The 11,851-nt window shown below is 49.4% G+C and overlaps 6 protein-coding genes across 6 annotated transcripts; 3 read left to right on the top strand and 3 right to left on the bottom strand.

Moving 5' to 3' along the window:
- Nucleotides 1-264: 264 nt before the first annotated feature.
- On the bottom strand, nt 265-1,468 carry rpn8 (proteasome regulatory particle lid subunit RPN8; the record flags this gene model as incomplete). Its single annotated transcript, XM_039075521.1, has 3 exons — nt 265-867; nt 946-1,217; nt 1,285-1,468. The coding sequence occupies 3 exons, from the start codon at nt 1,466-1,468 to the stop codon at nt 265-267; spliced, it is 1,059 nt and encodes a 352-aa protein (XP_038926601.1).
- A 541-nt stretch (nt 1,469-2,009) lies between these two features.
- adk1 (adenylate kinase ADK1) lies at nt 2,010-2,991 on the top strand (the record flags this gene model as incomplete). The annotated part of the gene is made up of 4 exons (XM_039075520.1): nt 2,010-2,169; nt 2,240-2,292; nt 2,355-2,509; nt 2,586-2,991. The coding sequence occupies 4 exons, from the start codon at nt 2,010-2,012 to the stop codon at nt 2,989-2,991; spliced, it is 774 nt and encodes a 257-aa protein (XP_038926600.1).
- A 377-nt stretch (nt 2,992-3,368) lies between these two features.
- On the bottom strand, nt 3,369-4,714 carry LCP9604111_7482 (Gfo/Idh/MocA family protein; the record flags this gene model as incomplete). Its single annotated transcript, XM_039075519.1, has 4 exons — nt 3,369-3,940; nt 3,993-4,523; nt 4,592-4,612; nt 4,681-4,714. 4 exons carry the CDS (start codon nt 4,712-4,714, stop codon nt 3,369-3,371), a joined length of 1,158 nt encoding a protein of 385 aa, XP_038926599.1.
- Nucleotides 4,715-5,003: 289 nt separating this feature from the next.
- LCP9604111_7481 (putative mRNA cleavage factor complex component Pcf11) lies at nt 5,004-7,100 on the bottom strand (the record flags this gene model as incomplete). The annotated part of the gene is made up of 5 exons (XM_039075518.1): nt 5,004-5,051; nt 5,101-5,451; nt 5,501-6,394; nt 6,447-6,875; nt 6,936-7,100. The coding sequence occupies 5 exons, from the start codon at nt 7,098-7,100 to the stop codon at nt 5,004-5,006; spliced, it is 1,887 nt and encodes a 628-aa protein (XP_038926598.1).
- Nucleotides 7,101-7,918: 818 nt separating this feature from the next.
- Nucleotides 7,919-8,406, top strand: LCP9604111_7480 (uncharacterized protein; the record flags this gene model as incomplete). Its single annotated transcript, XM_039075517.1, has 4 exons — nt 7,919-8,053; nt 8,112-8,136; nt 8,214-8,223; nt 8,280-8,406. 4 exons carry the CDS (start codon nt 7,919-7,921, stop codon nt 8,404-8,406), a joined length of 297 nt encoding a protein of 98 aa, XP_038926597.1.
- A 548-nt stretch (nt 8,407-8,954) lies between these two features.
- Nucleotides 8,955-11,588, top strand: LCP9604111_7479 (putative microtubule binding protein HOOK3; the record flags this gene model as incomplete). Its single annotated transcript, XM_039075515.1, has 7 exons — nt 8,955-10,330; nt 10,382-10,436; nt 10,490-10,566; nt 10,624-10,736; nt 10,800-11,182; nt 11,255-11,350; nt 11,406-11,588. 7 exons carry the CDS (start codon nt 8,955-8,957, stop codon nt 11,586-11,588), a joined length of 2,283 nt encoding a protein of 760 aa, XP_038926596.1.
- Nucleotides 11,589-11,851: the final 263 nt, after the last annotated feature.

The following is an 11,851-nucleotide window of genomic DNA, read 5'->3' as shown; positions in this document are numbered from 1 at the left end:
TCAAAGTCGGCTGGCCCCGAATGGAGACTTGTCCCGGAGCTCTTAAGATTGCGGGATGATTGTATGATAGATACACCAATGGCAGTGTTATTACTTTACGAGATAGTTGTTGTTCGCTGTGCAAATTAGACAGATCTAAACATAGGATCTTGGCCCTGACTATCCAATGTACATGAGATACAAGAAACCCCGGTTTAAATGTGGTATGTTTAACTGATTGGATTGATAATCCTTTCCGGAAGAGAATAAATTAAGAAAAGTCCCCTAGTTCTTCTTCTTGTTCTTGTCGGAGCTATCCTGCTCCTCCTTCTGCTCGGCGTTTGGTGGGCCGGCCTTCTTAGCATCCTTGTCTCCCTTAGTTCCATTGGCCTCCTGGTCCCGCTTGGTGTCACTCTCCTCTTGCTGCTGTCGGTTCTGGATCTTGTTATCGATTAAGTCGTGGAAAGCCGTGATAGCACGAATCAAGCTGCTGATGTAGATAGCCATCAACTGGTCATTAGTCTTGACACTCATGGCCCGTGCCAACTCGCTGTTCTCGATCTGCGGCTCCTGGCCGCTGGTCCGCTGCGTTGCCGGTGGGGTGGACAGATTGGGAAGGAGGTTGAAAACATCCTGGAGGTTGCCCAGAATGGCGTGGTTGACGGGAAGTTCCTTGTCGAGAACTTTTTGGAGGTATTGACCGATATCGCGTAGCCGCAGATGCAATCCTTGAAGCGACTGCAGCTGCGACGTGATACGGGTGGAAAGTGTGCCGACTGCGACGTCCCTGATGTCTCGGAGGAGGTGTTCCACGCCAATCTCCTCTGCTTCTTCTGCCTCGATTATCGACGGGGTGTGCACAAATGTCCGGGAAGTTGTTGTTCCATCCTGCAAGTAAGAAAAAAAAAACCCCTGGTTAGCGCTGATGGCCTGATGGACGCTTCCTCGGATTCAATGCAAACTCACATCTTTGATTTCATCCACAGCGAAATAAGCATCTGTAGGTACACCAACCTCCTTTGGTTGTACATCAACAATAACCAGCAAGGGGTTGGGCGTGTATTTCTTGAAGAGCTCATTGATCTCCAAATCCGAAGCGCGCAGCTTGGGACCCGAGTGGTACCAGCCGACTAGCTTCTCGCGAGCATTGATTTTCTTGAACATATCCCTCATCGACTCCACGAAGTTGTGATCTAAAAACCACACCGATGGGTCTTTTTCATCTTCCTCGAACGGGACTAGAGAGATAGAACAGATGTCAACTCATCTCTTGTATGAGTTTAATTCATCGAAGCTTGCACTTACCAGCAAAACTGTTTGATACCCGGACATTATCGCCCGAGTTCTCACCCAGCAGCACGCCTACAACACGTTTTTTGGTACCCTTTGCTGTTCTCCCATAGTGATCTGCGACGGAGAGGAGGACTAACGGGGCAACCGTCACGGAGCGGTTGACGAGGGATAGCGTGTCCGCCGTGGTGGCAGGCATCGTCAAAGGGAGAAAAGGTGAAAAGGAATCGAGAGGTGTGAAGGATGATTAAAGGTCGTAGATCAAATAAAATCCAATGAAACAGCAAATCAACGCGAGACAGGAGGATGCGGTGGATGGAGAGCGATGATGCACAGGTGCTCTTGAGAGCTCTCCGCCACAGCTGCGCCATCTTGAGGCTGGAGGACTTAGTAAGCGGCCACCTTGCACTTTCCCCGGTGAACTGAGGAAACTTGGACTATGGAGGTGTATAGAATGTATATGTATAGAATATAGAAAAGAGAGAGTAGATAGAGAAGACAGAGAATATAGAGAATATAGTTATAGATACTGAATGTCAATTGTATCAGCATCTAACCTACACATCGCCTCTACAAAATGTCTTCAGGCCATTTTCCCCCATTCCCCCATTCCCTCGTGAAGCCCGTGCTCTCCGAACCTCGGGAGCTAAGTTCCTCGCGAATCTTCCCTTTCCCCATTTCTCCGTTTCCCCGTCTACAGCTTTTCTCTTCTTCAGAACTCTCCCCCCTTACAATTCACAATGGCTCCCATCACTGAAGATGCCCTTTCCGGCCTGAAGAACACTATCCACCAGCTGGAGGCAAAGGTGTCCGAGCTTGAGAACCGTCTCGCCAATGGCGGCAAGCCCAAGTCTGTCGCCGAACAGATGCGCATCATCCTGATGGGCCCTCCCGGTGCAGGTATGCGATTGAACTATAACGGGAAAAAGAAAAGAAAAAAAAACCGATGGATATTAACAGTTTCAACCAGGCAAGGGTACTCAAGCCCCGAAACTTAAGGAAAAGTTCTGCGCGTGCCACCTGGTGAGTAGAAAGTTTGCATGAGTACAGCATGAGCTCTTCCCGCTGATACATTTCCTGAATAGGCCACCGGAGACATGCTGCGGTCCCAGGTCGCGAAGAAGACCGATCTTGGAAGGGAAGCCAAGAAGATCATGGACCAGGGTGGTCTTGTCAGCGACGAGATCATGATCAACATGATCAAGAGCGAGCTGGACAACAACTCCGAGTGCAAGAACGGGTGCGTACATCTCCATTTCCCTCCCAAATTCATTTTCTTCCGAGGCCCGGCTAGAATTAACACGAGAGATGAACAGTTTCATTCTGGATGGTTTCCCCCGGACGGTTGCGCAGGCCGAGCGTCTCGATGACATGCTTACCGCCCGTGATCAGAAGCTCCAACACGCCATTGAGTTGCAGATTGACGACTCTCTGCTGGTGGCTCGTATCACCGGCCGTTTGGTCCACCCTGCCTCTGGCCGCTCGTACCACAAGATCTTCAACCCGCCCAAGGATGACATGAAGGACGACATCTCCGGCGAGCCGTTGATCCAGCGCTCCGATGATAATGCCGAGACCCTCACCAAGCGTCTGTCTACTTACCACGCCCAGACCACCCCCGTTGTCGAGTACTACAAGAAGACCGGTATCTGGCGCGGCATTGATGCTAGCCAGGAGCCTGGCCAGGTCTGGAAGAGCATTCTTGGAGTCTTCCGCCAGTAAGCGATTCTGTTGGATTGATTGCATTTAAAAAGGGGGATTTGGGAGGTGATTTGGGACAATTTACCGGTCCAGGCTCCGTGATGCCTACCTTTTTTCCTATTTTTTTCTTTGGGCATATCCGAAGTATGGCTGGTGTTCTCGTCCACATATAGACGTGGGTTTATCCCGTTGACCGCCATGTATAGTAGTAGTATGTGTGTACTTTTTGTGAGTACTCTTTGAGTACCGAATACACAAGACCGGTACGCATTCAATTGGATATGTATTTGGTAAATCTTATATTCTGCAGTCTAATTCCTTCCGACAAGGCAACACACGCGGAGATGTGTGTATTTGCCTCATACTAGTATTGTTCAAACTTGCCCTGGAACTCATATCTAAAGTTGTAGGGGATACTCAGTCGACTCGATCTTCTGAGGATAGGCCAAACCACCCTGCTTTCGCACCTCATCCATGACCTCCATAATCACGATACTCTCTTCCAACGGCATGCCTTCACTCTCGAGCTTGCCATCGCGGAGACAACGAGCAACCTCATCAGCCTCCCAGTACATACCCTTACCATTACCAGGGAACGGGCACTGAACCTCACGGATCTCACCAGCACCCTTCTTGGGAATGATACGGTAGCTCTCTGGCCGGAAAGGTGGGCCGAACACCTGAATCTCACCTTTAGTACCCTGAATACGGATGGTAGGACCAGCCGAGCCCTTCTCATCGGGATCAGCAGAGACGCGAATGTTGGTCATGGCTACACCGTGCGATTGCTGTGGGTGCGGGCCATTCGAGGGCGTACTTGTCGGGAAACTTAGAATCATGGTTGTACACTCGTCTGCACCGGTGAGGTGGTAAGGAGTCATCTGCGAGAGCACAGTGGGTGGCCTCCTCTGGTCTCGAGGTAGGGTGTGGTACAGAGTCTGGAAGACCCAGGTCAGAGAGTAGATACCCACTAGAAGAGCAATCAGTCAATGTTTTCTTTCTCTTAAGCCTAGAAAACCTACAATCCAGGAGAGCACCACCGGCCAAATCAGGGTTCACCATACGGTGTGTGGTACCCCATTTCGTCTCAACATCATCACCGAAGCTCGTATCAGCCACGACACGGAGGACCTCACCGATCTCACCCTTCTGGATGAGCGCGCGAATCTGAACGCTGAGGGGGAAATAGCGAGTCCAAACGGCTTCCATAAGGAAGAGATTCTTCTTGCGGGCAATCTCGATGAGGATCTTAGTCTGAGCAGCGTTGACGGTGAAGGCTTTCTCACAGAGAACATTCTTGCCTGCCTCCAGCGCGAGTCTGGCATTCTGGTAGTGGTGGGAGTGCGGAGTCGCGACGTAGATAACATCGACATTGGGGTCGGCTACGAGAGTCTCGTAGTCACCGTATGCGGAGCAGGGGGTTGTGATTCCTCGAGCCGAGATGAATTGCTCGGCCCTTTCCTTGGATGAGGACGAGGCGACGGCCACGACTTGGTGGGCTACGTCAGAGGCATCGCGGACATTCGGGTCGATGAGAAGATCATCTGTGAATGCTGTTCGGAATGGGTTAATTCATGGGTTCTTGTCTTATACACCCAGGTATGTAGAAGTGAAATCTTACTCTCGGCGATCCAGCCAGTGGCTATCAATCAGTTAGCTTTGTTTTGTTCCTTTTCGGTAATTTCATAACAGGATCTCGAGATGTCATACCCATGATACCCCATCGAACAATGTGTGGCGCCATGATAGTAAACTTGAAGACAAGAGTCAATACAAGCGTTCAGATTGAATTAAAACAAAGACAAGTTTACATAGGAATGAATTCCGAGGGGAAAACAAGCGGGGGTGGAGCGGGGCAGCGGGGTCGTGTAGGATCCTATCTAATGTACAACATCCTACGTGGATCCTCCGTGGGTGCAACGTGGATGCAACGTGATATATAGTTACATTTTGTAAGTAGATGGACTCAATTCGCTAATTAACGCCAGGAAGATATTCCCTATGCAATGCAATAATCGGAACATACAAGATCATTAGATCTCGGTCTTGATGCGCATCTTCTGACTTGGAGATTCAGTGCCCTAGGTATGGTTAGCTCTCTGGATATCTAACACGCCCAAAGAAACTCACTTCGGCTTTTCGTTTGCCCAGTACAGAGTCGGGTGTGCTGGTCCGTGCCTGGCGCGTCGGTGCAGGGCCCTTTGTCACTTCGGAATAACAGCTGGCATGATACACACGACTTCCGACCTTGGTTGCGTCTTGCCAGATCCAGTCCTGCACATCTTCAGACCAGGTCGATTCGAATTTCTCCTGGCAGATGGGGCATGGAGTGTTTCGGAGAGTGGCATCGTTCGGGGCTCGAATCCACGGCTTTGGCGGCTCTTGCTTCGTATTGCCATCCGCGCCTGCAGCTCCCTCGGCGGTGGTTTGGGGATCTGCAGCGCCGTTCTCATCGCCAGCCTCGCGGGATTTGATCCAGTCCTATTGGAGTTAGAAATAAAACTACAAGGGATACAAGAGATAGACATACCCTTTCGTCAACATACCAGCTGCGATTCTGAGCCCGCCGGGAAGACTCGGTCATGCGCTGATTGGTCTTGAAGTGCCAGTCCAAGTGCCGGGCCTTCATTTCCTTTCCTTCGTCCGTGGTCAAGAAACGACGGCCGCAAGTTCCACATCGGTTTGGTCGGGAATCATAAAGAGAGACAATAAGCCCAAATCGAGGGATCTTCATAGATGCGGTGCTCATGGGGACTCCAGAGGATCCATTAGGAGGAATTTGAGTCTGAGACGAAGCTGATGGTGTAGGTTGCATTCCATGGGGCAAGATAAACGGCAAATTAGATCTACCAGAAACTGGTGTTGAAGTCGAAGGCGTAAGAGATGGGGGTGTCGGTCCACTAGGTAGAAGCCCACGTGCCCTCAAGGCCGCGATAAGAGGATTCTCCGGTGCTGGTGGAGGAGGGCCGCTTTGGTGATATTGGGGCATATGAGGTAGCGCTGCCGGCATTTGAGGAGGTGGGGTGGACTGTTGACGCGAAGCGGTAGCTTTGATCAGCTCGGCGAGAGTGTTATGATTTAATAGTTGCTGAAGGGGTTGCGAGACTGGTTGCGCTGGTGGTGTGGGGATTTGGGGAGGAACGGACACTGCGGGGCCACCATTCGTAGCAGCATTAGGGCCAACCGACGGTGGTCTTGTGGCAGCAAGGGCAGAGACCTGATCACGGACAAGTTTCAACTGATCTGGGGCGAGCTGTTGTTTCTGTAGAATTGCCTGAAGATCCACCAATGCTTTCAAGCGTTGTTGGGAGACAGGATTGAATGGACTGTTCGCAAAGTCAATCTTTGCAGAAGCGATCAGAGCATCCACGTCTCGATTGAGGTAGCTCAAGTCGATATCCTGTCGATGAGTCTGGGGAGGTGTCTGTGAGAACCCAATTAGCTTCAGATGTGACACACAACGAAAGTAGCCTTACAGAATTAGAATAACCATTATTGGGATACTGGTGGTTTTGTGGAGGCCGAGACATGTTCTGGGGTGGTGTAGAGCTGTTGGACCATCCAGTCGGAGTCCCATTTCCACGATTACGACTGAGGATGTCCGGTTGGGCCCTGGCCTGTTGTTGTTGCAAAGCCGCAGTGCGTGCTTTGATGAGAGCACTCTCGATGTTGCGTGTAATGTCGGGAGGGAAGACTGGGCGTGTGTCCAAGGAGCCTGGGGCCGGTTGCTTCCATGTGTTGAGCATCTCATCCAGCTTCCTCCGAGTGTTTCCATCAACCAGAGTATAAACATTCATAAATGTCTGGTACATGTTCCGGCCAAGGAAGAGGGTGTAGGGGCTTCCGACGTTCTTAACGATGGAGTCGGCTACATAGAGGGCTGGAAGCTTCTGCAGGGGTGGTGTCTACATACTGGTTAGTACTCATCCTGTACTACGCCAAAAAAAAACATCAGGAGCACCTACTGATCGAATGTGGTTCTCCAGGACCCGGGATATGGCCATTGCGTGTTCGGTATTCTCTTTGGCGATGACAGTCAAAGTGCGGATCTGGATTCCATCATTGGTGGTTAGGTCCTCCAAGGAACTCTTGTAGTCCTCCGCAATTTCGTCCGAAATGAGACCGGACATTATGGCGATGTGGGATGAGTCGAGGGTGATCTGGGATTTTAAAGATGTCGAGAGAAGAAATCAATATCAGGGCGAAGTTCAGCACGTGGTCTTGATTTTTTTCCTCCTGCTCCTTTCTTCCACTGCTCTTGTTCCTTCGAGTGTGTCTGTTTCTTTTCTTTTCTTCTTTTTCTTCTTCTTCACTTCTTCCTTTGGGGTGGCTTCTGTCTGTCCTTCTTTCCTGTGACTATCAAGACTGTCTTCTTTTCTTCTTAATCCTTGTCCTCGTTCCAAGGAACAAATTCTCTTGGATCAACGCAAAGATGGAGAAATAGTCGGAACTTGTAAATGCTTGCTAGCTATCTTCGCGAGAATTGAGAAAACAATAGTATTCAAACACTTGCTCTCAGTCCAATCCAACCCGTGACCTTCCAGTGCCCTTGTATATCTACTTTCCAGTCGAATAATCGCCGAGGGGTGGTGATGGAAGGGAAGAAATGCGAGGCCGAAAAGCCGCGGACCGCGAAAAAACCAAGCAGATGCGGCGAAACAAAAGAGACTACCAAGATGGGTAAATGCAAGAAAACAGCGCTGTGGAGGAGTGAAGCAATGGAAATTGAGAGTTGACAAGAAAAGGAAAAAAAAAAAAAGAGAGATAAGTGAAATAGTGAAGTGGTGAGTGTTGAGGTGGTGAGGTGGAAGCGCCGAAGAGAAAGGGATTGTGAGATAGAGTCATGTGATCGTGGAATGACGCATTCAACTTCTCCTCGACTTGGACTGACTTACCTTCCTTCGTACATTCAATTTATTTGAAAGAGATATTATTACATTTTTCAAATATGAAGCTTACACTTGCTACCCTGCTAGTTCTACCGCTGGCACTGGCCGGATCGCTCAAGTCCGTCATCGTCACTTTCCCCAAGGGAACGCCTGACTCGGTGGTTAACCAGGCCAAAGCCTCTTTGGTGGCTTCAGTACGCAGTGCTTCTTTGTTGTCATGAGGCTGTTATGACACTGTACTGACACTTTTAGGGTGGTGTTATCACGCACGAGTACCGTAAGTACTACATACTACCTTGCACATTTAGATATAGAGATACCATTTCATCGGTACTGACATACATCTCTTATCAGATTTGATCAAGTATGGTTCCAACGGACGTTTCTGTCTTATAACCTGCCTTCTAACTACGACTTTAGTGGATTCGCCGCCGAGGCTCCTGCGAGCGCTCTCCAGACCCTCTCCACGCAGGATACCCAATACAAACCGAATATCGAAGAAGATAAGGTTGTCAGTGCGTATGGAGACTACGCAGCTGCAGTCTAATATGCCATCTCCAATGAGATACCGGTTCTGAATCTCAAAGCGCCTGAGCATACATATCATGACGTCCAAAGGCAAAACCACGTCGGAATGAACCAATCAGAATTACACCATCAGAATGATTTAAGTGATCTAACGCAACCTCGAGGCTTGGATTGTATACAATGTGGAGTCAATGGTTGAGTCCTTATGCTTCAGCTAAGGGCTTTAGGGGGGGGGGGGCGGACATATGAATCTGATAAGTTTACATTTACACTCAAAAACATAACTACAATGTATTCATTATTATAATTCAAGACCTAAGTTATGTACTTCGTACAGTGTACTTAGTAGCAAATCAAAGAGCGTAGACAACGTAGGGCCGATCATCCTCCCCTCCCCCCCCCCCGCTAGTTAACTCCCGTCCCTCTGGCCCCCAAGGCGCGTGGATCTGGAAAGTCCCTCGAGAGCCGAGGCCTTCGCGTTGCAACCCTTCACTTCGAGAGTCTTGGAAATGCTGGAATTGCTGGAATTGCAGGCCTCTTTGACACTCGATTAAACGCGCCGCCAAAATGGGATCGGAACACACGGTGACCAAGGTTCTGTTGGAATGGATCAACAGCTTCGCCTTGGGTAAAACCCTCCGAACCACTGACGAATTAACCGATGGGATTATCTTGTGGGAGATTCTCCAGGATATTGACCCTCAGTATTTCCTCGAGGAAATCCCAGAGCGCAACTCCTCCGACCATTGGGTGGCCAAGTGGCAGAACCTGAAGCACATCCACAAACTATTGCTCAACTACATTCGACACCAAAACGATGACATCCTACCTTCCGGTCTCGATCCGTCGCCCGATCTCGAATCAATTGCCGAAAAAGCCTCTCCCAAGGAAACGAACAAGCTGCTGAAGCTTCTCCTGATCGCGGCCATCAGCTCTCCCAACGCCGGAACATACGTACAAACACTTCAGGAACTAAGCACCTCGACACAAGAGGGGCTCAGAGATATTATTGAGGAGGCACACAATGGCCAATATGAGCCAATGGACGCTGCGGATGAGCTCAGGGAAGACCTAGCCAAGCACGATCGCCCTGTGGATCTGGAACTGCAGTTCGAGGAACGCGTCGGAAAGGTACTCGCGGAGAATGACCGTCTAACACACGAGAAGAAAGAATTGGAAAAGGCCTTGGGGGACTTGCACAATCGCCTGGCGCGTCTCCAGGAAAACAATGACACCCTACAAAACCGTCTCGCCTCCACCGAGGACCGGCTGGTTACCTTGAAATCCGGAAAGGGTGATATCGGTCACAACGCAAAGGCATTGGAAAGCAAGACCCGTCAACAGGATGATCTAATTGCCTCTCAAGAAGCAAAGTTGACTGCGGCCCAGGACGAAATCGACAGTCTTCGCATGGCAGTCGAGTCCTTGCGCGTCAAGAACCAGCGCTATCAGAAGTTGCAGGATGACTATGACGAGCTCCGTACCGAAAAGGATCAACTGGCTCGCAAGGCAAACGCAGCCGAGAAATACCGCCAAAAGCTGCAAGCCAGTCAGGACTTTGAGAAAGAGAACCAGACACTCAAGAACCAAATCAAAGATATCCAGCAACAGCTAAAAGAGTCGGACGCACAGCAGCGTTGGTCTTCGGAGCGCGATGTGGAACTGGAAGAATATCGCAAGCTTCTGCCACAAGTTGAGCAGGAATGCAATGAGATCCAGAACTTGAAGAAACAACTCGAGTTCAATAATCATGCGCTGACAGAACGATTGGAGAGTGCGGATGAACAGCACGAGAGGGACGATGCTTTGATCAGTGAACTACGTGAACGCCTCGGAGAAATAGACGGCTTGCCGGGCAGCGCGTCGCCTGGCTCTGAGACGCCAAAGATGCAAGGGACATTGCACAAGGACTTTGAGGCGCTTGGTGTCAAAGAATCACAACTGTATGTATACATTTTGCCTTCGTGGTCTTATTGGATGCTAACTATTGACAGTAAATCTGAGGATGATTTGAAGCGGGAAACCGAGTCCGTTAAAGCACCTTCAGCTGTATGTGTGCCATCTGTTTTCTGTGAACGTTTGTTGATACTAATAACCAGCAGCCAGCCTCTCATACTGGAGGCTTCTCTGAAAACTTTACTGCATCCGTGCAACTGGCGCGCTCTGGTTCCACCCAAAGGTATGAATTCCCGACATTTCGTTCGTTTCAGTGAACAGAATATTTAACATGCCTTAGTGACGACTACTGGAAATTATACGAGAACTATACCGGAGCTCTCAAAAAGATTGCAGAGGTCCAGGACACCTTGGAAACAGCTAAAAGAGACCTGTCTGATACACAAGCTGAACGTAAGTCTTTTATTGCTCTGGCTCTACACATCCGAGAGAAACATGTGTCTAACAATCTTGAAGTTGGCCTTGTCAATGCGGAACAGGTCGAGATGCTCCAAGGACTCGAGGCGTATAACTCGGCTGAATTAGCAAAAGTCCGGGATGACTGGGAAGCCCTTACACAAAACGTCCACCACCTGGAGGCCGAGGTCGATGCAAGCCAGACGCTGGTGCGTGAAGTCTGTGCGGAACGAGAGGAACTCCGCAAGATGCTCGACAACAAGCAAAGCGAGATCAGCTCCGAAGATCAGGAAGTTATGAACGAGATGCAGATGCTTCTAGGCGAGTTTGAAACCCACAATAATGAGGGCGGCGAAGTGCCCCAGAAATCGAGCTTCGAGCTCTTGAAACAGTGTGCGGGAGTTCTGGAGAAGAATGTTGAACGGCTTGCTCAGCGTGCCGAGGTCAGTTTCCACGAGAGATCCTCGCTACGTCTTATTTGGGTTGTGTTTGCTAATTCTAGCATGATTCTACAGTACATCCAGCAACAAAATGAGCTGGTCAAATCACTCCGTGAGCGTATGAAGAACTATGAAGAAAACCTAGACGATGGCATTTCCAAAGAGCGAGAGGTAAGTCAAAGATGGAGCTGTTAGGTTCTAGCGGTATGCTAATGACACTTTTTAGCTTGAGCTTCAGAACATTATCGATAGCCAGACCCGAGAACTCAACCTTGTGGGCTCGGCTTGGTATCACCTTCAGAGCCGATGGCAGAACAACAATATGACGGTATCGCGATATCGACATGGAGCCAGCACGGGAGATTCTAAGGGCTGGCTAGCAAAGCAAAGAAGCGCTGTTGCTGGGTAGTGGAATGCCCTATGAATCAAATTCGTGCCATTTTTTTTTTTTAACATATGCGTTATATTTTTTTCGTTTACTGGTTTGGATGTTGAGATTCCCACTATACATCCCATCTTATTCTTGTGATTATTTCTACAGCAATAGAATCTATGTCATTTAAAGAACCCCAGAGTCTTGATTGAGCCAGATGAATCCATTTTGAAGTAGAGTGAGTTCGTCGCATTCGGAAAATGTAAGCTACCTAAGTAGATCCCCGCAATAAAAGATGT

Source organism: Penicillium roqueforti (genome assembly GCF_015533775.1).
Source record: "Penicillium roqueforti strain LCP96 04111 chromosome Unknown scaffold_23, whole genome shotgun sequence".
Classification (NCBI taxonomy): domain Eukaryota; kingdom Fungi; phylum Ascomycota; class Eurotiomycetes; order Eurotiales; family Aspergillaceae; genus Penicillium; species Penicillium roqueforti.
This window is presented reverse-complemented; position numbering and strand designations above follow the sequence as displayed.